Source organism: Hyla sarda, chromosome 6 (assembly GCF_029499605.1).
Source record: "Hyla sarda isolate aHylSar1 chromosome 6, aHylSar1.hap1, whole genome shotgun sequence".
Taxonomy (NCBI): domain Eukaryota; kingdom Metazoa; phylum Chordata; class Amphibia; order Anura; family Hylidae; genus Hyla; species Hyla sarda.
This window is the reverse complement of record NC_079194.1, coordinates 256,731,341-256,759,224: the sequence shown is the minus strand read 5'-3', so window position 1 is coordinate 256,759,224 and position 27,884 is coordinate 256,731,341. Positions and strand designations below refer to the sequence as shown.

At 45.1% G+C, this 27,884-nt stretch overlaps 2 protein-coding genes across 4 annotated transcripts in view; one reads left to right on the top strand and one right to left on the bottom strand.

The window, feature by feature from the left end:
* Positions 1–18,411, top strand: part of ATG2A (autophagy related 2A) — a 157,625-nt gene extending 139,214 nt beyond the window's left edge. The window contains exons 32-42 of the mRNA XM_056527047.1: positions 991–1,126; positions 1,357–1,566; positions 6,110–6,211; positions 6,297–6,381; positions 6,465–6,594; positions 8,500–8,572; positions 9,150–9,232; positions 12,331–12,452; positions 17,098–17,252; positions 17,336–17,488; positions 17,575–18,411. Of these exons, the coding sequence (XP_056383022.1) occupies positions 991–1,126; positions 1,357–1,566; positions 6,110–6,211; positions 6,297–6,381; positions 6,465–6,594; positions 8,500–8,572; positions 9,150–9,232; positions 12,331–12,452; positions 17,098–17,252; positions 17,336–17,488; positions 17,575–17,811 (1,486 nt within the window). The 3' untranslated portion in view covers positions 17,812–18,411. The remainder of the gene's footprint in view (positions 1–990; positions 1,127–1,356; positions 1,567–6,109; positions 6,212–6,296; positions 6,382–6,464; positions 6,595–8,499; positions 8,573–9,149; positions 9,233–12,330; positions 12,453–17,097; positions 17,253–17,335; positions 17,489–17,574) is intronic.
* Positions 18,412–18,551: 140 nt separating this feature from the next.
* LOC130276966 (inositol-trisphosphate 3-kinase B-like) overlaps positions 18,552–27,884 on the bottom strand; it is a 90,739-nt gene continuing 81,406 nt past the window's right edge. For all 3 annotated transcript variants that reach the window (XM_056527049.1, XM_056527050.1, XM_056527051.1), the window contains exon 8: positions 18,552–19,371. In XM_056527049.1, the coding sequence (XP_056383024.1) occupies positions 19,033–19,371 (339 nt within the window). In that variant the 3' untranslated portion in view covers positions 18,552–19,032. The remainder of the gene's footprint in view (positions 19,372–27,884) is intronic.

The following is a 27,884-nucleotide window of genomic DNA, read 5'->3' as shown; positions in this document are numbered from 1 at the left end:
CGCACCACTTTTCCCCCCCAGTTTGGGGAAGAAAAAGTGCGTCTTATACGGCGAAAAATACGGTAGGTCTACAGCTAGTAATTCAGCGTCTTTTTTTTTGTTTTGTTTTTTTACAGTGATGTAATATATAATGATTTTGACAGACACATTGTATAAATATGATCAGTAGATTTAACAAAAAATACTTCCATATCTGTGCAATCTGACACATTAGGCCATTATTATATTTACAAAGCCTATATATAACAAGGCTCAACCATTGCAAGGAGAGGGATGCATGAACAATCTCTAAATTGTTCATGCAGTCCTCTGCATCCATCCTTTGTTGACTGCATATCTCCTATTAAAGGGGCAGGTGACCCACACTGTTCCTCAAAGGTTAATCAAGGCTTTCCACTCATCTCTCACCACTCAATAAGCCCTGGACAGCTGTATGTATATAGCAGTGTCCCTACTGCTTTATATCCATAGTGCTGCAGTGTAATCTCCCACTTCCTTTAGCATCTCAGCATGAATACTAGCTCAGTGTGTAGTGTAACCCTTTCCTGGCTATGATCATGCTGCTTCTTTACTTTCTGCTGGCAAAAACACAGTGCATCAATAAACCTTTCTCTCTCCACATGCCATGTAGTAATGTAGTGTGCAGATCATCAGCATAGTGCCATCCTCTTTAGTCCAGTGATCTTTAATCAGCACTGTCTCATGGCATAGCAGAGAGGACTGTGTGATGTGTTGTGATTGGATTGTGCCTGTGTGTGAACGACTTTCAAACAGCCAAGCTTTGGTCCTGCCCACTGTAATTTAGAAAATGAGAAATAGCTGTGTATCATAAGGAGACTCTCAGGATTAATAACAGGGGAGATAGCACTAAAAATCACCCTGTCGTCACTCTGAAGAATTAACATAACAAAAGCATGCTGGTTTATTAAAAATGTTTTTGGAAACGACAGCTATGCTCTAATGCTGTTGTGTTTTTACTCGGCTTTACAGGACAAGAGCAAGTATGCCAAGTGCCCGTGGGTCTCCATCCCGGTCCTCTGTAACAAACCGTCCTCAAAACACTTGGAGAACACAGGGTGGGAACGGCAGGATCCATGACATTTTAATGGAGATCCAGTTGACCAAAGTTAGTCTTTTTTTTTTTTTTTTTGTAGCATAACTTATCCTTTATATATTACATTCCACCGATTGCTTGTACTAGAATCGTCCTCTTTTTGCCTGCATAGACCTGCTGCATTATTCACCAGATGGTTTCTATAAAGCAATCATGATCTGTCTCCATAAATAAAATATTTGTTTTTATACAGTATAAAATCACTCATGGTTCCTATCTGATGTTCACATATCATTTTATAGGTCAGCTTCCAGCATGAGTCCTATCCAGCACCCTCTGAGCCAGGGCCAGAAAAGCTCCAAGTAGATGATGTGGTAGAAGTCCCACTTGCCCGTCAAGTGTTTATAGTCCAAGAACTGGAGATTAGAGACCGTCTGACATCTTCTCATATCAACAAGTTTTTGTACTTGTACACTAGTGAAAAGATGCCAAGGAGGGCGCACTCAAATATGGTAAGACCACAGGGAACAACAAAGCATTGGCGCTATAACAGATGGCACATTTGGAGAAGGTGTTTTTGGAAGAAACTTGTGATATTTAGTCAAGATGTATAATTTTTCCTATTGATCTTTAGTACCACAGGTAACAACTACTGCTGCACAGTACTGGGGTACACAGGAGAGCTTCACAGAACACCCACTCGCTGATATCACTGAGTGAGCTATTGGCTAAAGCTGCACCACACAGCTGCTCAAAGAGAAAATCATCATTTTAGGGTATGATCACACTGCGTTCCTGCACCCGTTAATCATATTCTGCCAAAAACAGGATGGCGATGTATACTGTTAAAGGAAGCAGGGGACCCCATTCATTTCTATGGCCGAACAGAGGCGCTTTGTGACTGCTTTCAGGACATATATCTCAAAAGCGCAAAAGCCCAGTATGAGTCCGCCAAAAATACCGGACACATCCCAAACAGAGTCACTAAGGAGTTACTGTTTGGCCATAGAAGTGAATGGGGTCCTCTTCTCCTGTATACGTAAGCATCCCATTGAAAATGGGATAATTAATGGGGACAGGAACGCAGTGTGATCATACCCATATCATTTTCATTTGTACAAGGTAATATTCAGCAGCATAAATATATAAAGATTAGTGTAGCTCACTATATACCTGAGGTTAACTGGTGTTACCTTCACCCAAAGGACTAATATATTAAATATGGATAAAGCTGATGTAAACAGCTAAAATACCAGTCCTCAAGGTATATTCAGCAGCAGTTGTCAACTGCCTATGGTTTCATTGGCGTGTAAGGTACTATGAAAACTTTCATTTAGCCTAATAGAGTGGAAGAATTACTGGCCCCTGTATGTTGAATGGAATTTGTCAGGACATTTTAGGCTACTTAACCACAGACTTTGCTGATAGGTCACATAAAAACAAGTTCTAGGTGCCATTCATAGCGATCAGATAACTCCAAACAGGATCAGTCTCACAAGTGTCCGGGAGGCGTGGCCATGCTGTTGAACTGCCACCGCTTTCATAATTGCTATCCAACCCGTTTACTCTTATTTTTACTGATCAATCTGACATTGCTTACTTCATTGTGCATGCTGTTGAAATCCCGCACCAGACCTGTCAGTTAGATTGCAAAGGAGGGTTTTTGGCCACGCTTCCTAGTTACTTGCATAACGGAATAAAAGATCATGTCTGATCGCCGCTATGAACAGCAACCCTAGGTAGGATGAAACTTGATTATTTGTGACTGATCCAGCAATGTCTGTGATGTTGTAGGGTAAAATCTTTAGCAATTGCCTCTGATAGCACCATGTTCCTAATTATGACATTTTCCTTGAGTTTCAGAACTGGAGCACAATAAGAAGTCTTGTATTGTAATTCATTGATTCATTTTACACTAAAAGGTTAAAGAGAACCTGTCACATTAAAAATACAGTCCAATCGGCAGTCATCATGTTATAGATCAGGAGGCAGTAAACAGATTAATATATAATTACTTATTTATTCATATAAAGCTCTGCTCTTTCTGGGCTAAGTAGTCATGTGGGTGGTCCTACTCAGGGATTGACAGCTATCTGTGTAGAAGTGTGCATATAGTTAACTACTAAGAAGGACCGCCCACTAGACTACTTGGCCAGAATAGGCTTAGATTTACATGAGTAAATGATAAGTTATAATGAAACTTCCCGACATGATGCCTCCAGACTGTGCTACATGTTGAATGTTAACTCAAAGAAGTATAGAGGGCCCGGCACTTGCAAGACTAAAAAGTGCAGATTAGTATCAAGGATTGGACAAGGAGATCCTGAATATAACTTGGTAGCGGTGGTGCTAAGTCCAAACAGCACAAAAAATTATAAATAAATAAAATGACCTGGGACTGCACTCACCATCCGAGAGTTCTTTATTGACTGATGGGGTCACAGGCGTGCATCACGGGGGAGGCAGGGTCTATTACCTGTACCACGAGCCACACCAGAGAGGCAGCGGGAGATCAGAAGCTAGTGTAGGAAGGAGGGGTTTGGGTTCATGGAGAACTGGGCTGACTTCGCTGTCGGTTACCGGCTCTACCATAGGGACGGGCTGCACCTCAATGGGAAGGGTGCAGCTGTGCTTGGGGAGAAGATGGCTAGAAGGTTGGAGGAGTGTTTAAACTAGGGACTGGGGGGAGGGAATCTACGACATACAGGGGAAAGATAGTGTAGATAGAGAGGGGGGTACTTTATAATGTACCTGGGGATGGAGCAGAGGGAGCGGTTAGAATCTTTAATAGGAATAGGCTTCATATGGAATAAAAAAAAACATACACCATTGATTTGCATGTTGACTAATGCCAGAAGTCTGTCCATTAAAACTGACGAACTGGAGTGTTTGATGTCTGAGGAGAATTATGACATAGCGGTTATAACAGAGACTTGGTTGGATGATAACTGTGACTGGGCAGTCAACATACAGGGATATAGTCTATTCAAGAAGGATCAGACAAAATGGAAAGGGGGAGGAGTTTTATCTTTATGTAAAGTCCAGTCTGAAGGCCGCACTGCGGGAGGATATACGGGAGGGAAACGATAATGTGGAGTCATTATGGGTAGAAATATATGGAGATAAAAATTCTGATAGGGGTTTGCTATAAGCCACTAAACATAATGGAAGAGGCAGAAGATCAATTACTGAGGCAAATAAACAAGGCAGCAAATCAGAATGAGGTGATAATAATCGGGGACTTTAACTATCCTGATATAAACTGGGAGACTGAGAACTGTGAATCTCATAAAGGAAACAGGTTTCTGACTATAGCTAAAGACAATTATCTGTCCCAAATGGTGCAGGGCCCGACCAGAGGGGGCGCCCTACTAGACTTAATATTAACCAACAGATCTGACAGAGTAACTAATGTGCAAGTAGAAGGACACCTGGGAAATAGTGATCATAATATAATACATTATAAATTGTTCTTCAATAAGGGAATCTCTCGAGGGGCCACAAAAACAATGAACTTTACGAAGGCAAAGTTTGATCAACTCAGAGAAGCCCTTAACAATATAAAATGGGATAATGTCCTCAAAAAGAACAATTCTGACACTAAATGGGAGACTTTTAAAAATATCTTAAATTCTCACTGTAAGATGTATATACCTTATGGGAATAAAATGGTCAGAAATAAAAGAAAACAAATATGGATGGAAAAAAATGTTAAGGGGTGTTGGCCCTTTAAAAAATGATGAGGAAGAAATTATAAACGGGGATCAGGAAAAAGCAAATATATTAAACAAATTCTTCTCCACTGTATTCACCAAGGAAAATGAAATGCCACGTGAAATACAGAGAGATAAGGTAAAATCCCCTGTACAGGTCACCTGTCTAAACCCAGGAAGAAGTACAGTGCCCCCTACAAAAAATCAAAACAGACAAATCACCAGGTCCAGATGGCATTCACCCCCATGTTCTAAAGGAATTAAGTAATGTAATAGACAGACCCCTATTTTTAATATTAATATTCAGCCGTTGGTTGTCCGGGCATGCTGGAAGTTGTAGTTTTGCAACATCTGGAGGTCCGCAGATTGCAAACCACTGCTCTATATTGTATCCCTATGCCCGGGCTGCAAAAAGTAAACAAAATAAACTTTAATTCACCTTTCCCCGTCTGTCCGGACCAGCTTCCTGGGGATGGGAACGTGGGACAGCCGTCAGCCTATCACCGGCCGCAGCGATGTTCTGCCTCGGCCGGTGATAGGCTGAGCCCACTGTCATGTTAGAAGCCGGCTTCCTACATGACAGTGGGCTCAGCCTATCACCGGCCGAGGCGGAACATCGCTGCGGCCGGTGACAGGCTGTTCCCGTCCGATGTTCACATCCCCAGCGTAAGGCCGACGTCAGAACATGCGTTAGTTTTATTTTGTTTACCTTTTGCAGCCCGGGCATAGGGATACAGTATAGGGATACCGCTCAGTATAGAGTGTCAGCGCCGGCAGCCGCAATAAACAGGAGGACGAGGAGAGCAGCGCTTGTGGGTGACATGAGTAGTACCCCGATAGGGACAGTGCAGCGCTGGGTTAATAATTAATTTTGGGGGAAGCGGAGGGAATACCGTTATATGCCATGGAACCGCCATAAGTTACAAAAATACCGCGATACACCTATTTGGCCATACCGCCCAGCCCTAATATCAGATAAAACCCCAGGGGTGGTTACAGAGCGAGAGCGATACCCTTCCCATGTTACATTGATACTAAGAATTCTTCTTATTTTCACGTTTGGTTTTTTTGCCCACGGTATTGTATCATACATGTCACATCTCCTTTTTATATTTAAAAAATAATAAACTGTGTATTACAGAACCTTAGGCATTAAAGGGGTACTCCGCTGCTCAGCTCCCGGCGCTGGCTCCAGCGTTCAGAACAGTTTGTTCCAAACGCTGAGCAGCAGAGTACCCCTTTAAGGGGTCTTCTTCAGGCTTTAATAGATGATATATTAAAGACAAAAAATGTTCCATGAATACTTTACACTTCATACTTCTCTTGTTTCATCTCCCCAAAGCTAACAATAAAAGCCCTCCATGTGCATCCTGAGGCCGGGTTAGGGGGTCCTGAATGCTGCCTCCGAATGTCCTTAATGCCACTCCGCCTAAACATTGATCAGGTAAGTGTAATAGTTGCGTCTAGTTCTGCAGATCTCCGTGCTTCAATCTCCCAGTCATTTGGATTAAGTGGATATATTTCTACAGGATGCTCTCTTCTTTCTGAAAGACTTCTTCACTAGTTTGGCCTCTGGTATTCAGCCTGTGGTTGCTATGGAGGTTGGTTCAGATGGTAAGTGCTCCTTGCACTATTTTTCCTACATGATAAAACTACAGGTTGTGTTTCCTTTGCTAAGATCTCCCCTTTATCCCCAGCATCTCGTATGGAAAGCCTTAGAAAACACAGTGCCTCAGATTGTGAAGGAGGATTGGAGAATTCCTTGGATTCCAATGAGGAGGACACGTCATCTCTTAGCTCAGCATCTGACCAGCCTATTTACTTCAGGTGAGACAAGAGACGTAGAATGGGCCATACCGTGGCTACATTTATTATCTTTAAAATGTATAGGAGTTGTCTGGCTCTAAAGAATGTTTCGTTATTAGCTCATGTTGGCACAAAAAGAGAGACTCTAAGCTGTCAGATCTTCTACCACAGCAGCCCCCATTCCAGTGGTCCCTGATCCCTGCCGATCGGTGCTTCCTGCTTTTGTATTGACACATAATAAATGCCCATTCAGCCACTTATTGGCCATAGCAGTGACTCCCCTCAGTCACTGACCTTTCCTGCATGTTCAGACAATAGCAGGAAGCGCTAGTCAGTGGGGACCAGGCATCTTTTTGAATAAATTAGACATGTGAAAAACTTTCTAATATATTCTATTAGTCAAAAGTGGCATCTTACTTACCTATTAGTCTATAGATCCCCCCCCCCCCCCAATCTAGCCTACACACCTCTGAAAGAGGGACTACAGACAATCTCTGTCATCTATATAATGTTTTTCATCTTTTGCTCCATACTTTCTGCTGATAAGAGGGTATGACTGCAGGATCAGACTTCACAGTTTGTTTGTGGTCTGTTACCATGGAGACATATAGGTATGCATAGGAGCTGTATACACAAAATGGTATTATATTTTAATCATGCCTCATAACATACACTGCTCAAAAAAATAAAGGGAACACTAAGATAACATATCCTAGATCTGAATGAATGAACTAATTGTATGAAATGCTTTCGTGTTTACAATACTTTTTCAGCCGTCTCCATTCACTGTTGGTCAGGTGAGAACATCTGCAACGTTTCAGTGGCAATGCATTTGTCAAGCATCAAGCATGCTTGTCAAAGGAGGCGTTGCCTCTGAAACGTTGCAGATGTTCTCACCTGACCAACAGTGAACGGAGACGGATGAAAAAGTATGACTGTGCGGCTGCACATGGGCATCTGAGAAGGCGGCTATATCGCCTGGTAACATCTTGTGGACTATTTTGTACACACTCTGGGTGATTATGCAATGTTGATTTTTTGTAACATTGACGATTATATATAAAGAAAGAAGAATTATTGGAGTCATATAGTGTGTGTGAGCATTTTTTCTATTGAGATTGCACTGGGTTTATAGAGCACCTGGTCACCACACTTTCACCCAGATACCACATATCCCATCCTTTTTTGAAAGACCTCCTGCTGCTCCTTGCACAAAGGCAGAGGTAGCGGTCCTGCTGCTGGGTTGTTGCCCTCCTACGGCCTCCTCCACATCTTCTGATGTACTGGCCTGTCTCCTGGTAGCGCCTCCATTCTCTGGACACTACGCTGACAGACACAGCAAACCTTTTTGCCACAGCTTGCATGGATGTGCCATCCTGGATGAGCTGCACTATGTGAGCCACTTGTGTGGGTTGTAGACTCCGTCTCATGCTACCACTAGAGTGAAAGCACCGCCAGCATTCAAAAGTGACCAAAACATTAGCCAGGAAGCATAGGAACTGAGAAGTGTTCTGTGATCACCACCTGCAGTAACACTTCTTTATTTGGGGGTGTCTTGCTAATTGCCTATAATTTCCACCTGTTGTCTGTTCCATTTGCACAACAGCATGTGAAATTGTCAGTCGGTGTTGCTTCCTGAGTGGACAGTGGGATTTCACAGAAATGTGATTGACTTGGAGTTACATTGTGTTGTTTAAGTGTTCCCTTTATTTTTTTTGAGCAGTGTAGTTGTTTTGTTTTTCATTTTAGATGCAGGATAATAAGACAGATGTCATTTACTATAGCCTTTAGTGAATGTAATGTTACCCACATTACACTGCAGGGGGGGCCAGTTTAGAGTGACCTAAAAGAAAAGGGGTAACCAAACAGACAGCCTTCCTAACATTGCCTTTCTGTGAACATCACATCTATTTTTGTTTTCGTCAGAGAATTTCGCTTCACATCGGAGGTGCCGATCTGGCTGGATTATCAAGGCAAACACGTAACCACAGAGCAGGTGGTAAGTCATGACTGGCGCTTTCTGTCACGTCGTAAACTGGCTTCTTGTCCGTCTATTTGACATAGCGGGGACTTCCCTGTGTGCTCTTTGTGGTGAAGGTGGTGGTATATCTACTCTACCATGTGTGCTTTTAACTAGTTCTCTGTTTCAGGGAAACATGTTCTTCAAATGGGCACAAAACGTACGCAAGGCACTTGTTCGGAATCGGATATTCCCTAAACTATATAATGTATAGGGGAGATTTATCAAAACCTGTCCAGAGGAAAAGTTGCTCAGTTGCCCATAGCAACCAATCAGATCGCTTCTTTCATTTTTAACAAGGCCTCTGCAAAATGAAAGAAGCGGTCTGATTGGTTGCTATGGGCAACTCAGCAACTTTTCCTCTGGACGGGTTTTGATAAATCTCCCCCATAGTGTTCTGCATCTATATTAGGGATTGCTGATCCTGTGTCTATATATATATATATATATACACACACACAGATATGTTTATATGGCAGAGTAATATGGAGGGAGAACATACTATTCATAGGATTGTGTTTGATATTGGCTCGATCAGATCTGTCTTTTATTATAGGGAACATTCGCTGGAATATTAATCGGACTGGCCCAGTTAAACTGCTCAGAACTGAAACTGAAGCGACTGTACTGCAGGCACGGGTAAATGTAGAATTCCGATTCTTTTCAGAATATAGATTACTGCTGTCCGCTCACCACAAAACAAATGAAAATATTGTTATTGGCAAATTTTTGTTTGCAGCATATGCAGTAAAGCATTACCTTACACCAGTGTTTCCCAACTAGGGCATCTCCAGCTGTTGCAAAACTAAAACTCCCAGCATGCCCGGACAGCCGCTGGCTGTCCGGGCATGCTGGGAGTTGTAGTTTTGCAACAGCTGGAGGCACCCTGGTTGGGAAACACTGCTTTAGACCTTCATGTCATGGCAATGACAACTATCTGCAATTCCACACAGTCATTTAACCCCTTAACGACGCAGGACGTATATTTAAGTCCTGCGCCGGCTCCCGCGATATCACATCGCGTCGGTCCCGGCGCTCATCAACGGCTGGGACCCGCGGCTAATACCACACATCGCCGATCGCGGCAATGTGCGGTATTAACCCTTTAGAAGCGGCGGTAAAAGCTGACCGCCGGTGCAAAAGTGAAAGTATCCCGGCTAGTCAGTCGGGCTGTTCGGGACCGCCGCGGTGAAATCGCGGCGTCCCGAATAGCTTACAGGACACCGGGAGGGCTCTTACCTGCCTCCTCGGTGTCCGATCGAAGAATGACTGCTCTGTGCCTGAGATCCAGGCAGGAGTAGTCAATCGCCGATAAAACTGATCACAGGCGTGTTAATACACGCCAGTGATCAGCATAGGAGATCAGTGTGTGCAGTGTTATAGGTCCCTATGGGACCTATAACACTGCAAAAAAAAGTAAATAAAAAGTGTTAATAAAGGTCATTTAACCCCTTCCCTAATAAAAGTTTGAATCACCCCCCTTTTCCCATAAAAAAAATAAAACAGTGTAAATAAAAAAAGCATATGTGGTATCGCCGCGTGCGTAAATGTCCGAACTATAAAAATATATCATTAATTAAACCGCACGGTCAATGACGTACGCGTATAAAAATTCCAAAGTCCAAAATAGCGTATTTTGGTCACTTTTTATACCATTAAAAAATGAATAAAAAGTGATCAAAAAGTCCGATCAACACAAAAATTGTACCCTTAAAAACTTCAGATCATGGCGCAAAAAATGAGTCCTCATACCGCCCTGTACGTGGAAAAATAAAAAAGTTGTAGGGGTCAGAAGATGACATTTTTAAACGTATAAATTTTCCTGCATGTAGTTAGGATTTTTTCCAGAAGTACGACAAAATCAAACCTATATAAGTAGGGGATCATTTTAACCATATGGACCTACAAAATAATGATAAGGTGTAATTTTTACCGAAATATGCACTGCCTAGAAACGGAAGCCCCCAAAAGTTACAAAATGGCGTTTTTTCTTCGATTTTTGTCGCACAATGATTTTTTTTTCCGTTTTGCCGTGAATTTTTAGGTAAAATGACTGATGTCACTGGAAAGTAGAATTGGTGACGCAAAAAATAAGCCATAATATGGATTTTTAGGGGGAAAATTGAGAGGGTTATGATTTTTAAAAGGTAAGGAGGAAAAAATGAAAGTGCAAAAACGGAAAAACCCTGAGTCCTTAAGGGGTTAAAGGGGTACTCCGGTGGAAACCTTTTTTTTATTTATTTTTTATTTTTTTAATCAACTGGTGCCATAAAGTTAAACAGATTTGTAAATTACTTCTATTAAAAAAATCCTTAATCCTTCCTGTACTTATTAGCTGCTGAATACTACAGAGGAAATTCTTTTCTCTTTGGAACACAGTGCTCTCTGCTGACATCATGATCACAGTGCTCTCTGCTGACATCTCTGTCCATTTTAAGAACTGTGCAGAATAAAAGAAAATCCCCATAGCAAACATATGCTGCTCTGGACAGTTCCTAAAATGGACAGAGATGTCAGCAGAGAGCACTGTGCTCATGATGTCAGCAGAGAGCTCTGTGTTCCAAAAAGAAAACCATTTCCTCTGTAGTATTCAGCAGCTAATAAGTAGTAGAAGAATTAAGATTTTTTTTTAAAGTAATTTACAGATCTGTTTAGATTTCTGGCACCAGTTGATTTAAAAAAAAAAATGTTTTCCACCGGAGTACCCCTTTAACATTGTAAATTGCAAAACTGAAATCACATAGGGGGAGATTTATGAAAACCTGTGGAGAGGCAAAGTTGCCCATAGCAACCAATCAGATTGCTGAGTGGTTTTTACATTTGACTTTCCTTTTTAACCCTATGAGGTAAAAAAAATGTGAAGGATCTATTGTTACCCAAGTACACAATTCTGCATAGCAAAGATTTGTTCCGTTTGATGATATTTTCTTCTAGAAACATACTTCTCTAATAAAACCGGTCCATATGAAGTCACCATACCACGACATCCTGAGTACTACAGCTCAATAGTCCTCAACCATAGGGGCTTTGTGTGCTGCTTAACAGCTTTCGGAAATAGGGCTAATAGTAAGACGAGGTATTGAAAGAGCTTTATTCATCATTCAGTCGTCATTTCAAGTCGTACAATAAATTACAATCACTCAAAGCATGACAGTACAGTATACAGCACAGGTTCCCTAAGATATACACCGCACCACATGCTACGCTAACACTCCGCTCCATCACTCGATATCGGAAAAACAAAGTAAAAAAAAAACAACAACAACATATTACAGTCTGTAAGACTAGGATGTTTATTACTTTATGTTAAAAAAGGAAGTAAAATGCCTTAGACCAAAGAAGTGCAAGTGGATATATAAACATGCTGTTTTTAGATCTGCCCTTGTACTGAGGGAAACCCACCTATCTGATGATCTTTTTAGATCTCAAGGAGACGCACGGGAAATGTTTTCTTTCCTGTGGTTCTAACACAGCGGTTCAGGCTGGGTCATACACATTGTATGCCAGTTGGGACCATGCCTGTGATATTACAATGTCTTTATGATATCGAAGTGAATACAGCTGTTCACATTCACTGCTGTTGTAAAAGAAAACTTTGTAAAGTTTAGTGTTCTGTGTTTATTTCCCCAAAATTCAGGTTCAGTTTAACTGAGGTGTAATACGAAGGTGCGATAACACTGTCTTACTGCCCATCAGTCCCAATAATATTTAGATGATTTTTCTACTCATACCCACAGGTTGCTTGGAACAGACAAGGTTTTCTCTTATGCTCTCAATGAGTGGCTGACGGACATTCGCAAAAATCAGCTGCCAGGGATTCTGGGAGGAGTGGGCCCCATGCATTCTGTTGTACAGCTGTGTAAGTAGTATGTGACTTCTGACCATGTGAATGTGAGCGTCCTGGCAGCTTTAAGGTACCCATAACACCTCCGATAGTCAGCTGTGTCCTCCCTAAACACATGTATGCTCAACTCAGCCAAGCGTACATGTTTGTAATGGAGATTGGTAAGTAAGCTACTGCCAGACTCTTCTGGCTGGGAAGAAGAAAGAAAAGACAATAGGGGGGTTGCCTTGTTTAATATCGTTGCCTTGTTCAATATAGTTGGCTATGTGGAATAGTAAAGTGCACTCTCTGAACCCCAAATACAGTAGGTGGCTGCTCACCTGGAGTATGACAGAATAGTGTCACCTACACATTGAGGTACTGTAGAAGAGGTGGCTGCTTATGCAGATGGTATCTGACCAGTTCCATCCAGGAGGGACCCATCTTGAGCTTATAAGAAGGCAGAGGAATGCTTATATGCGTGCTGCCACTTACATCTCCACAGCAAATGATGTTTATCAAAAATGAATTTATTTAATGCAAGACGTACCTGTACTCCCTGGCTACCCAGTGCTTGGCACACCAGGATGTACATGTACGTCCCGAGTGTCGCTCCGCTCACCTGCTCCACATCAGGCTCCTGTGATCATTTTCTATGGTCTGCCTATAAATAGTCCACTGTGGGAATTAAAGGGGTAGTCCAGTGGTGAAAAACATATCCCCTATCCTAAGCATAGGGGATAAGTTTCAGATCGCGGGGGGTCCGACCACTGGGGCCCCCTACGATCCCTCTGTACGGAGCTCCGGCTCACTGGCCAGATAGCGGGTGTCGACCACCGCACGAAGCGGCGGCCGACACGCCCCCTCAATACATCGCTATGGCAGAGCCGGAGATTGCCGAAGGGAGCTCTCCGGCTCTGCCATAGAGTTGTATTGAGGGGGCGTGTCAGCTGCCACTTCGTGCGGTGGTCAACACGCCCCTTTCTCCACAGGAGATCACGGGTGGGGGGGGGGGCAGCGGTCGGACCTCCCGCGATCTGAAACTTATCCCCTATCCTTAGGATAGGGGATACGTTTTTTTTTTATGTGAATATGCCCCACATTGCAATAAAAAATGTAATCACCCTCTTTTCCCACTTTACAAGTTATAAAAAAATTAATATATTTGTTATAGCCGTGTGCGAAAATGTCAGAACTATTAAAAATGTAATGTTTATCATCCCAAACTTTAAATGGCATGAACATAAAAAAAAATGGCTATAGTCCAAAATTGTTGATTTTTGTTCCCATTACATACCAGAAATTTTTTTATAAAAAGTGATCAAAAGTCACATATATTTTATGGTAAAGGGAAAGATGTCAATATAAGTGCAATTGGTCCCACACAAAAAAAAACTTACAAAGGTCAGTGGATGGAAAAAGAGATAGAAATGAAATTGCATAAAAAAAACAAAAACTCTGTCCTTAAAGGGGTACTCCGCCCCTAGATATCGTATCCCCTATCCAAAGGATAGGGGATAAGATGTCTGATCACGGGGGTCCCACCACTGGGGACCCACTGCTTTCTCAGTAGCGGCACCCCATCGTCATCACAGCACAGAGGAAAATCTCTGTGCATGATGACTGGGCAATACAGGGGCCGGAGCACGGTTCCGGCCCCTTGTGCTGTCATGTCCCGCCCCCTCAATACAAATCTATGGGAGTGGGTGTGGTGGCCGTCATGCCCCCTTCCATAGACTTACATTGAGGGGACAGGGAGTGATGTCAGGAGGGGCCAGAGCCGTGACGTCATGGTGCTCCGGCCCCTGTATCGCCCAGTCATCATGCACAGAGATATTCCACTGTGCTGTGATGACGGCGGGGTGCCGCTACTGAGAACATGGATCAGACATCTTATGCCCTATCCTTTGGATACATAATAAGATGTCTAGGGGCGGAGTACCCCTTTAAGGGGTTAAATGAATCTATCTATCTATCTATCTATCTATCTATCTATCTATCTATCTATCTATCTATCTATCTATATATATATATATATATATATATATATATATATATATACCGTATATATAAATAACTCAACGTGTATGTGTGTGTATGTTCCAGCATCACTTCCAAACCACTAAAGATATTAACATGAAACTTGGCCACATGTTACTTATATATCAACAACAAACATAGGATAGGTAATTTAACCCTTATTCACCCCCATTTGCCCGGGTCGGGGGTTTTATTTAAAGTCCCATACAAGTCTATGGGAAATATGTTACTGCTTAACTTCCAAACGGCTGGAGATATTTTGATAATACTTGGTCACATGTTACTTATATGTCAAATAAAAATATATAATAGTTAAATTAACCCCTAACCTGCCCCCATATGTGAAGGATGGGGTTTTTGTTTCAAGTCCCCTGCAAGTATATAGGACTTCTGGTGCCATACTCCACAAGCTCCGCTCTGCTTCTCCTGGTGAATGCGTCAGTGCAGCTGGGAAGCCACACCCTCCCTGCATGCCATGTCCCATCTCACAAAGACACGCCCACATTTTAAACCACACCCCTTTTATTTTCAGTTTACAATATCTTTACCACAACTCAGAACAAAATATGAGGACAGGATATGAGGTCGGCATATGAGGAGGGGATTTGGGGTCGGGATATAAGGAGGGGCTATGGGGTCAGGATTTAGGGACTGGATATGAGGACAAAAGCTTCCTCCTTTGTTGCTTTTCCTTCCCCACAAGGATAAGGTAGGAAAAACCGGGCAGCGCCGGGTACTCTGCTAGTAAATACATGGACCAATTATGTGTTTCAGTTTGGACCATTTTGTATTTATTTAAATGAATGTTTGCTTAACAACATGTACATTTACGTAGCAACGCCAAGCATTTAGCCATACTTCTGCCATAAACATCTCTGGCAGCAGCTTATCTCCAGAAAGAACAAAATGATCAGGAGTTCAAATTTGACTTGCCCGATCTTTCTTTATACCTTTTATTCTTCATCATCTGTTGAGTGAGTGAGTTTGGCCCCCTTACACTTAGGTTAGAGGAATGCTCCTGGTTGTTTTCTGGGGGTGGAGGGTTCAGATAGGAAAGCATAGCTTGTTGCAGTCAAAGCATCGTCCTGCTATTTCTTGCTTTGATTTCTTCACATCTGCATTGGAGGCCCCATTATAGTCAGTAGGGTCCATCTGGCTCCATTCCTGTCTGTCAGCGGATCTGTCAACTCCATATTTTTTTATTTACGTTCTCCTGCCCCTAGATAGAGCAGGTAATTGGAAAAGCAAATGGAGCCTCGACCTAGTTCTGAACATAGCCTTACCTCCCAAAATGTCCATTTGCTAGAAGTAGGTGACAGAAGGCAGTATGGCCTCAAGCTCATTCTTTTAGAGCTTTAGACACAAAATGGGCGTACATTTTTAAACTAGACTATTAGCAAAGCTTCTTAGAATTGGAATAATAAAAATATATAAGTGGGAACTTAGTGCTGGGCGATATGACCAAAATGAGTATCACGGTATTTTTCTAAAGTATCACGGTATTTTTATTTTTTTTTACATTGAGACTTGCATTGAGGTGGCGTAGCGGAACTAAATGGTCTTTTGGAACTAAATGATCTGAACACTGGGGCAGTGGAGTACCCTTTTAAATAGATGTAACAAACAACCCTACAGCCTCCAGCTGTTGCAAAACTACAACTCCCAGCATGTTGGACTATATAGTAGTGTATAGTATAGGTCAGTGTTTCCAAACTAGGGGTGCCTCCAGCTGTTGCAAAACTACTACTCCCAGCATGCCCGGACAGCTGGGAGTTGTAGTTTTGCAACAGCTGGAGGGCCTCAACGGCTGGAGGGCCTACTGTAGGTATAGTATATTATACAGACCCCTGTCCATCCCAGAACCCTGACTCACCTTCCCAGTTGCTGCAGGGACCGTCCGGGGAGGGTGGTCCGGGCCATCCATCCTTCCTGTAGTGTCCGGCGGCATTACGGGTGGAGGGTGAACCGGTCCGGGCTGTCCTTCTTCTCCGGGGGTCATCTTCTCCACTCCGGGCAGGCTCCGGCCTAGTAACGCTGCATAGACGCCGCTGCGCAGTGACGTCTGTGCGCAGCGACGCACCTGATGTCACGGTGTAGTGGCGTCTATGCAGCGTACTAGGCCGGAGCCTGCCCAGAGTGGAGAAGAGGACCCCCGGAGAAGGACAGCCCGGATCGGTTCACCCTCCACCCGGAATGCCGCCGGACATTACAGGAAGGATGGATGGCCCGGACCATCCCCATTATGGGTAAGTTAAATTTTTTTTATTGACTCGGAGGGTGGGGGAGGGGCCCGACCGGTATAGCGGTATGGGCAAAAATCCATACCATGGGAGAAAAAAAAAACGGTATCCGCTTCATACCGGTATACCGCCCAGCACTATGGGAACTTAGACAATTATCTGACAGTTATTATGGAAAACACTGTTCTGTTTACTACCATGAACCAAATGTGTTTCCCAAACTCTTTGTCCACCTGTCACTTGTTGGAAAGCACTGCCTTATACACATGTATTGTCACAAGTCATGGGAGCTGGTTGCAATTGATCAAAAGTTTTTTTTTTTTTTGTGTAGCCTATGTTTCCATGTATTTGCCATAATGTGACCTCTACTAATAATTATTACTGTTCATTTGCTGTTTTAGTTCATGGAGTGCGAGATCTCTTTTGGCTGCCCATTGAACAATACAGGAAGGATGGCCGCATCATTCGTGGCTTGCAGAGAGGAGCAGCATCTTTTGGCACCTCCACAGCTTCGGCGGCACTAGAACTCAGTAATCGGCTAGTTCAAGCCATACAGGTATAGAAGCATAGAGTATTGCTAAACAGTTCAATGACTGCAGTAAGACACACACAGCATGTAACATCTCTTCTCAATTTTAGGCCACGGCAGAGACTGTGTATGACATTCTTTCACCAACACCGCCTGTTTTACGTGGCTCACTTGATGTTAGACAGCCACGTAGACTGAGGAGAGGACATCAGCCTGCAGATCTACGGGAGGGAGTGGCAAAGGCCTATGACACCGTACGAGAGGTGAGTGCTTCTCATAATTCAGTTACAAGATAGGTACATGTAGCAATATGGACTTGCCATAACACTACCCTTCCCCCACTTAATAGGGTGTAATTGACACAGCTCAGACTATACGCGACGTAGCATCACGTGGCCACGAACAGAAGGGCTTGACTGGCGCTGTTGGCGGAGTCCTGAGACAGATTCCACCCACTGTGGTAAAGCCATTCATAGTGGCCACCGAGGCAACATCAAATCTCTTAGGAGGGATGAGAAATCAAATAAGACCCGATGCCCACAAAGAGGACTCTCTAAAGTGGAAAGCAGATGAGGGGCAAGACTGACAAAAAACAAACTCTCTGCCCTTAAAGTGCCAAAGGAAAACTGCAATATGTGAAGATGTCTGGAGTTTGGTTTGCTGGGTCTGCGTATCGAGCTGTCAACATCACTGCATGACCACACTTGGACAATGAAAGCCACTCCCTACAGTACTTGATTTTTACCCATAAGCCTTCTGTTGAATATTTCTATGACTCGCATTTCTCCGCTTCTGTATTATCCTTCTCATGTATCCAAGAACCTTCCTTTGCTCTATTTGACAAATCATGGAGTGACTTTAATAGGGAAAATACTTTAAGCACTTTTATTGCAATGGTGGCCTTGAAACGCAGACCCCTGTTCTCTGGACCTAAGCTGTGCATTAACCTTTCTAGCAAAGAAGCTTGTATTCATCCCATTTGATTTACTGACCCATTTAACTGGAGATACATGGTGCACAATGCAGGAGTGTCTGGTCACATGAAGGGACGCTGCAGCCTCGATCATCCCGAATGTTGCTTTTTATATCTTAATGCTTTCTTCTGACTGTGAGGCCAAATAAGTATAAATAATATATATATTATAAATAAAGTATGTAAAGATACAGTGACCTGGAAACAATGTAATGCGATTGTCAAGGCATTTTGTACTGTATGATATGAGGGTCTGTGGATACACTTTTATTTACAAAGTGATGTATGTAAAATGAATGACACAAAAAGTTCTTTCACACTGTGATATTGCTGCGTCCGCTTCACTCTGCACAATATTAGGAAATATTTACTGGCTTACACAACTCACATCATGGTATTAATAGAAGAACAGTGTTTTGTCATATAATGGAATGAAACTGAACATTACAATGTATAAAGATTGTCCTGCTCCTCCCTTGATCCCTGAAGCAGTCAGTCATTGCATTGTAGCAGTTAATCCCGCTGTAGAATAACACAGTCAGGGGACCACGATCCGTTCTAGAAGCAGCAGGTCAGTGTTTGTGCTTGGTTTTCCAGTGGCCTCTTATCTTCATAGAAGATCAAGTCATTCCATTTTGTCTATCAGTATCTAGTAGATCATCTTCCACTTCTCAAATTCTGCATCAACATGAGCAACATTCACATGGGCTCATTGCAGTAGCCCAAGTCCACCCAACAGTGACTTATTCTGTTGTTCTAGTAATTTTTGTGAAGAAACTCCATGAACTCTTAGATCTGCTCCCAGGCTGTAGAGGTGCATGCCTATTGTCTCATTTAAAGCTCCTTGTTTTCCCCATTTGTAGTATTTCCCTCCATCTTACATTTCAGTAAAGTCTTTTCTTTAACTGTGTCTTTCTCCTCCTCCTCCTCCTGCACTGTACACTCTGAGGCCACCTCTGCAGTCTCTTCTACCATATGCATGGTATCTCGGAGACTGGCAATAAGATTCTTCAGTCCAAACAAGTAGCCATCTTCATGGGTTCCTGGCTCCCAGGGCACATCATGTCTTAGAGTAATGTGCGATGGTGCTGGAGTCGTTTTACCAAAATCTATCATCCACACGTTGGAGAAGCTGCGTCTGTCATGTACAAAAAGTAGTGAGCTGCCGATCACCTAAAGGGAAAAATAACAATAACCATCATCATTATGTAAAACCAATACAATCAAAGAATGTAACACCCCAGGTACTATACGTGGTAGGAATTACTCTTAACCTAATCCCTTTAATATACCATATTAATATGGCTGCCCTTGATGTATTAGGAGGTATATTCCTGATTTTTAAAGCTCAACAGACTTGTGTCTTGAAACATTGCTAACCATAGGAATTTCAGAATAGTGCGGGCATATGCCCATGTTCTATCAGCTTTTTTAAGTATGTAAGTATTCACCCTGAACGCTCCATGCAGCAAGTACACTGCTCAAAAAAATAAAGGGAACACTTAACCTCTTGGGGACGCAGGGCGTATGCATACGCCCTGCATCTCCAATCCTTAACCCCTTAATGACGCCAGACGTAAATGTACGTCCTGGTGAGCTGGTACTTAACTCACCAGGACATACATTTACGTCCTATGCATAACTGCGAGCATTGGAGCGATGCTCAGGTCATGCACGGCAGGTCCCGGCTGCTGATAGCAGCCAGGGACCCGACGGTAATGGTGGACATCCCCGATCGCACGGATGTCCGCCATTAACCCCTCAGATGCCGTGATCAATACAGATCACGGCATCTGCAGCATCGCAGTCACTAAAATGGATGATAGGATCGCCCGCAGCGCTGCCGCGGCGATCCGATCATCCAGAACGGCAGATGGAGGTCCCCTCACTTGCCTCTGCTGCCTTCCACGGGTCTTCTGCTCTGGTCTGAGATCGAACAGACCAGAGCAGAAGATCAACGATAATACTGATCAGTGCTATGTCCGATGCATAGCACTGAACGGTATTAGCAATCGAATGATTGCTCTAAATAGTCCCCAATGGGGACTATTAAAGTGTAAAAATAAAAGTAAAATAAATGTGAAAAAAACCCTCCCCAATAAAAACGTAAATTGTCCCATTTTCCCTATTTCACCCCCCCCCCCCCCGAAAAATATTTTATTTACATATTTGGTATCGCCGCGTGAGTAAATATCCAAACTCTTAAAATGAAAGGTTAATGATACCGTACGGTGAATGGCGTGAACGTAAAAAAAAAAAAAGTCCAAAAAGTCCAAAAAATTTTATAAAAAAAATGTACTAAAATTTTTATGAGATCAATAAAAAGTACCGATCACGGCGCAAAAAATGAGCCCTCATACCGCTGATACAGAAAAATGAAAAAGTTTAAACGTACTAATTTGGTTAACGTTTTTTTTATAGAAAAGTATATTATCATGGGTATCATTTTAATCGTATTGACCTAAAGAATAAAGAACACATAATTTTTTATCGTAAATTGTACAGTGTGAAAACTAAACCTTCCAAAATTTGCTAAATTGCAGTTTTCTTTTTAATTTCCCCACACAAATAGTATTTTTTTTGGTTGCGCCATACATTTTATGGCAAAGTGAGTGATGGCATTACAATGGACAACTGGTTGTGCAAACAACAAACCCTCATACTAGTCTGTGGATGAAAATATAAAATTTAGGGTGCGTTCCCACAGGGCGTATACGCAGCGTATTTGACTCTGCGCAAAATTTATGGCAGCAGCGGGAAATACGCTGCGTATCCCTTGCTCACTATACACACAGGGCTTTCCGGCGGCAGCCCTATGTGTGTAGTGAGTTTTGGAGGCGGGGCCGCGCGTCACAGTCACGCCGGCACACGGCCCCGCCTCCAAAACTCACTACACACATAGGGCTGCCGCCGGAAAGCCCTGTGTGTATAGTGAGCAAGGGATACGCAGCGTATTTCCCGCTGCTGCCATAAATTTTGCGCAGCGTCAAATACGCTGCGTATACGCCCTGTGGGAACGCACCCTTATAATTTTTTGAAGGCGAGGAAGAAAAAATGAAAACAAAAATAAAATTGTCTGAGTCCTTAAGGCCCAAATGGGCTGAGTCCTTAAGGGGTTAAGGACTCAGAGTGTACCTGTAGGCCCTGGTCCAGTTTAATGGGTTTAAACCGTTCTCACGGGCGGAGAACGTGTTAAACCTGGTGGGTCCCGGTTGCTACAGGCAGCCAGGACCCACAGCTAATGGCGGGCACGGCCAATCGGGCCGCTGCCCGACATCAACCCTTTAGACACAATGTTGATCGCAGCATCTAAAGCGGAAGTAAAAGAATCCCGGCAGCTCAGTGGAGCTGAGCGGGACTATTGCGGAAAAATCGCGATGTCCCGATCAGCTTACCGAACGATGGGCGAGTCCTCACCTGCCTCTCTGTTGTCTGATCGGCGATCTACTGCTCCATGCCTGCGCAGCAGGCTAGAGCAGCAGATCGCCGGTTACACTGATTGGTGCTTTGCAATGGCATAACACTGATAAGTGTATGCAATCAGAAAATTGCATGTTTTAGTTAAAAAAAAGTGTAAACATTTTTTTCATAAAAGTTCATTAACCCCTTCCCTATTAAAACTTTAAATCACCCCCTTTTCCCATTTATTTTTTTTAAATTAAATAATGTAATAAAGAATAAAAATAGTTGTATGTTGTACCGCCACGTGCGTAAATGTCCGAACTATTAAAATATAAGGTTAGCTAATTGTGCATTTTTGGTCACTTCATACACCATAAAAATATTAATAAAAAGCGATCAAAAAGTTCCATCAAAACAAAAAAAGAATAATGCATGTTGGATGTACATGTTTTTAATTGCACTGCTATGTCACAACAACCAAGTAGATATAATGTGTATTTGATGAAATGTTCACAAACGAATATTCACAGCCAGGCAGATGCAGGTCAGTTGCACACTCTTTTTTTTATCCCACAACAAGGAAGATATAATGCGTGTTTTATTGAACCAGGAAAATAAACTTAGTGTCTCTACAATGCTAATGCATTTTAATTGCACATGCTTCAGTGCGCTACTTGTTACAACCGGTAGATATACTGTTTGCGTGATTAATCCCTGTAGATGTGAGTAAAGGCTTTATGCTGTGTTTATGGTGCTTTAAATATGTATTGCTATCATACAGGTCAGCCACAGCACAGCTTTGCTCAGTTCAGTACTTAATCTGGTGTGTTTTTTTATTAGATTTTTGTATGAGCCTTGAAAAAGGCTTGCTGGGCATTGTGGTACACAACGAGGCTTCTGTAGGAATGGACAGGAGGTCCCCTTATGATCAGCCCACACACAGAGGTTACTTTCTCTATCGGCTCCATTGGGGGACACAGACCGTGGGTGTATGCTGCTGTCTCTAGGAGGTGTGACACTATGGCAACAAAAACAGTTGGCTCCTCCCAGCAGGATATACCCGCCTTCAGGCTCTGAGCTAATCAGTTTAAGCTTAGTGTCTGAAGGAGGTGGACATGGTCTGGGCTATCCAGACCAGGTGTTTTGTTTTTTGTTTTCCTAGTATAGGGACGTGTTCGTTTTTTATTCCTTTTTCTTTCTGTTTTCAGGTGGGGACTCAGGGACTGCGGTTCCGTTTCCCCATTGCGAGTAAGGGGGCACAGACATTGCGTATATGCGCTGTTAACCCCCCCCCCTCGCCAACGGTCAGCGCCTGGGTGGTACCTCATGGGTCCGGGTCCCCCAATGTCTCTGCTCGCCTCTTGCGCATAGCAGCCAGGCGTGATGAAGGGACCATAAGCTGGCTGAAGACTTCACTGAAGACTCCATTGGGTAAGTTCTTCTGACTGAGGTAAGTACCTTTTTCCACAGGTACAGCCTCGCAACCTCTGGAGACCCCCTGTTTTGGCCCACCTCAGTTTTGGGGGCTTTTTTAACAGGGGCTGCATTTGCTGGGAGAGCAGTTACACTAAGGGGGCATATATTACAAAAATTCCTTTATTATGTGTGTGTGGTGTGTGTTTTTTGGACACTACTTAGCGCCTCATATGCGGCTGTCAGCCGTGGCGCTTTTCAGCTCGAGCGCTCTCAGCGCCGGCTTATATCTCCCTTCACAGCGCCTTATACGCGGCTGCAGCCGCGGCGCTGTTATGAGCCGGGTGCTTCAGCGCCGGCTCAGTTTTACTTTCATTCGCCGGCAGCCTCTGCCAGCACTCTGGCCGCCCGCACAGTTCCCCCGAGCGCATATGCAGTCTGATGGGCGCTCGGGACAAGGAGCGGACGCCATGACACTTCTTCCTCGATGCTTGTAGCTCCGCCCACTGACGAGGGGAGCTCTCAGAGGCGCGAAGCAGCGCCGTGGGCGCGATTTTCTGTGTTTAAGGGGTCGGTTACTTCGTGCCTTGCTCCAGGCATGCCCCTCCCTCCCTATTGGCTGGCCTTATGAGTCTAGCTAGCTGCACGGAGCAATTTCTCCTCACTGCAGCTGACAGGGGACACAGATCTGGGTGAGAAAGTGCCTGTCTTCTCCTTTTTACCCCATTATGTCCGTACCCAGGGCTGTTCATCCCTCTAAACAGAAACCTGTGAATTTAGTGACTTACTATACCTGTAAGGACTGTAATTCAAGATGCCTGGCTCCGCTGAGCCCGCTTGCTCTGCCTGCTCCTCTGCTCCCCCAGACCCCCTGGTGCCCCCTGATGCCCCTTCAGTCCCGGTGGGTTCAGCCACTCCTCCAGCCTGGGTTTCTTCCCTGATCCAGTGTATGGCTGACTTGTCCCAAGTCTCCCGTTCGGTGGCTGAGGCCTCCCACGAAATGGTGTCCGCTTTGAAGGGGTCATCCCGGCGCAGGACCCCTGAGAGGGCCCGCTCTTTGTCCCCTCGTACCTCACGCTCTCACAAGCGTGCTAGGGGTGCCTCGTCTGACTCTTCCATTGAGTCTTCGGATAGACATGGGCGTTCCCCTCGCGGGTCCCACCCCTCCCTATCATCTGGGCACAAACATCGCTCCTCTAGAGGACGTTCTCGGAGTCGCCGCTCTGCCACGCCAGAACCATGTTCCCGGTCTGGATCGCCCCCCTACAAGACTGCCTCTACTCATTCACATTCCCCTGGTGAACTAGTGGACGAGGCTTCCGAACCGGCATCTGACCCAGAGGACCGCTCGGACTCAATTGCTATGGTGAACTCATTGGTGACAGCCATAAGAGACACCTTTCCCTTGGAGAACCCAGGATCTTCGGATGTCAATCCAGAAGTATCCTTTCATCGTACTAAGCCAGCACCTAAAAGGTTCAGCTCTCTTGCTTACTTTGATGACATTCTGGAATCCGCATGGAAACATCCAGACAAGAGATTCCCGGGAATCAAGACAATTCAAGAACGTTATCCATTTGACAAGGACCTTGTCGCTAAGGTAGCTTCCCCTCCCTCTGTGGATCCACCAATCTCCCGGATCTCTAAGGCGACTACACTGCCTCTGGCAGATGCCGCTGCCTTCATGGATCCCGCGGACAAGTAGGTAGAATCTTTAGCGAAGTTCACTTCTGAAGCAGCTGGCTCTTCTCTTATTCCCATCTTCGCCTCGACATGGGTGTCCAAGGCCCTGTCGGAGTGGTGCCAAAAGCTCCATCAGGATATCTTAGCGGGATCCCCCCCCCCCCCCAGAGGATCTATCTGCTCTGGTTCTCCAATGCGCTAAAGCTGGGGACTTTCTGTGCGCAGCTTCCATGCAGTCAGCCCGTTGTTCTGCCTTTGCTGTGGGTCACCTAGCGGCCCTCCGCCACTCTATGTGGCTTAAAGCTTGGAATGCAGATGCCACTTCCAAAAGGTCTCTCACTGAGCTTCCTCTTTTGGGCTGCTGTCTTTTTGGCAAATGCCTTGATGAGATTATCTCTGAGGCAATGGGAGGTAAGAGTTCCTTGTTACCTCAAACTAAGGCTCGCCCTACTTCCCAAAGGAAGTCCTTTCCCTTTCGGACCTCTGGCCCCAGTAAAGGGTCCGGGCAGGCGCCCTCGCGGGACAAGAAGGCTCCCTCATTCCGGGCACGGCCGTCTTGGAAGTCTGACTCCAACCGCCCAAACCGGGCAACCGCAAGCCCACTTCTGCGTGAAGTGAGGCCCCCACCCGCGGTTTCTTCTCTGGTGGGAGGTCGTCTCTTGTTTTTTCGAGACATTTGGACCTCTCCCATTCAGGACACTTGGGTCAGGCATGTGGTGTCCAACGGTTACCGGATCGAATTCGCCTCCCTTCCGAGGGTTATTGTTCCCGTTCCTCCAGGGGAACGGTTTCGGGGCTTCTATTCAAATCTTTTTGTGGTTTCCAAGAAGGATGGTTCTGTGCGTCCAATTTTGGACCTCAAGCGTCTCAACCATCACCTTCTCATCCGCCACTTCCAAATGGAATCTCTCCGTTCGGTGGTGGCGTCCCAGGAACAAGGGGAGTTCCTTTCATCAATGGACATCAAGGATGCCTACCTCCATGTGCCAATATTCCCAGGCCATCATCGGTACCTCCGCTTTGCGGTTCCGGAGGGGCACTTTTCAATTTGTAGCTCTCCCCTTCAGGTCTTTACAAAGATCCTTGCGCCAGTGATGGGCCTGTTACGGTCGAGGGGAATCTCGGTGATTCCCTATCTGGACAACCTTCTCATCAAGGCTCCAACCAGAGCCCATGACTTTGGAGAATCTGGACGTCACTCTCACACTTTGACTCGCTTCGGGTGGATGGTCAACCGGGACAAGTCAGTCCTCCACCCTACCCAGTCTCTAACCTTCCTGGGACTTCAATACGACACGGCCTCTGCCCGGATTTGTCTTCCGCCGGACAAACGTCTGGCGCTCCGGTCGGGGGTCCGCTCCCTTCGGTCCCGGGTATCAGTCTCCATCCGCACTTGTATGGAAGTCCTGGTACGGATGGTGGCAACTATGGAGGCCGTACCCTTTGCCAAGTTTCATTACCGCCCCCTTCAACTGGCGATTCTTTCTAGATGGAACAGGTCTCCTCTGTTCCTCGATCGTCAGATTGTTCTCCCTTGCAGGATCAGTCAGTCTCTGCTCTGGTGGCTCCGCTCCCCCCTTCTTCTCCAAGGGCGGTCGTTTCTTCCCCTTCACTGACAGGTTGTTACAACGGATGCCAGCCTGTCGGGCTGGGGCGGCGTGTTCAGGGATTGGACGGTTCAGGGACTCTGGTCTCCCCAGGAGACCCTTCTTCCGATAAACATATTAGAATTACGGGTGATTCTTCTTTGTCTTCTTCATTGGGAGTCCCGTCTTCAGTCCCGTCCTGTCCGCGTTCAGTCGGACAACACCACGGCCGTGGCGTACATAAATTGACAGGGTGGCACTCGCAGCTCGGCAGCCATGGCCGAGGTGACCAAGATTCTCACCGGGGCGGAAAGCAAGGTTCTGGCCTTTTCGGCGATTCACATTTCGGGGTGCTCAACTGGGAAGCGGACTTCCTCAGTCGGTCCTCACCCGACCCCGGCGAGTGGTCTCTACATCCAGAGGTTTTCACACAACTCTGCGACCTCTGGGGCATTCCGGATGTGGACCTCTTCGCTTCCCAGCACAATCGGAAGATCCTTCCTTTTGTGTCCAAGTCCCGGGACCCTCAGGCTCTGGCCGTGGATGCCCTAGTGATTCCTTGGGCGGGGTTTGCCCTATCCTATCTGTTCCCTCCTCTTCCGCTCCTTCCCAGGGTGCTGAGGAAGCTCAAGGCAGAGGACGTCCCCGCCATTCTGGTAGCTCCAGGTTGGCCCCCGAAGGTCGTGGTACGCCGACGTAGTCAGGCTCCTGGCTGACACTCCAATGCGCCTTACGCTCCGTCCGGACCTGCTCTCTCGGGGTCCTCTTTGCCACCCCAATTTACAGTCGCTGCATTTGACGGCGTGGCGGTTGAAACCGCGGTTTCTCTTCCCAAGTCATTCACACCATGCTCAAGGCTCGTAAGCCCTCCTCCGCAAGAATTTACCACCGTACTTGGCGGTCTTATTTTCATTGGTGTGAAGCTCAAGACTTCTCCCCGGTAACCTTGTCGGTTCCCCGTCTTCTCTCCTTTTTGCAGTCGGGGTTGGAACTAGGGTTGTCTCTCAGTTCCCTTAAAGGTCAGGTTTCGGCCCTTACTGTTCTTTTCCAGCGGCCCCTGGCTTCTAATTCTCATGTCCGGACTTTCCTTCAAGGAGTGACGCATGCTGTTCCTCCTTATCGGTCACCCTCTCCCCCTTGGGACTTGAATTTGATCCTGAGTGCCCTCCAGGGTGCACCCTTTGAGCCCCTTAGAGAGGTGTCTCTCCGCCTCCTTTCTTGGAAAGTGGCATTTCTTGTTGCTATCACCTCCATCCGGAGGGTGTCTGAATTGGCAGCTCTCTCCTGCCATTCTCCGTTTCTGGTGATCCACCAAGACAAGGTTGTTGCCTAAGGAGGTTTCGGCCTTTTATCTCAATGGGGACATTGTCCTCCCGTCTTTTTGTCCTGCTCCTTCTCATCCTAAGGAGCGCTTACTACACAAGCTGGATGTAGTTTGGGCTGTTCGGTCTTATCTCTCCATCACTTCTTCGTTTCGTCAGTGTGATTCCTTTTTCGTCCTTACGGAAGGTCGTCGCAAGGAACGACCTGCTTCCAAAGCCTCCATTTCTCAGTGGATTTGGTCTGCCATTTCGGAGGCCTATCGCTGTAAGGGGAAGATTC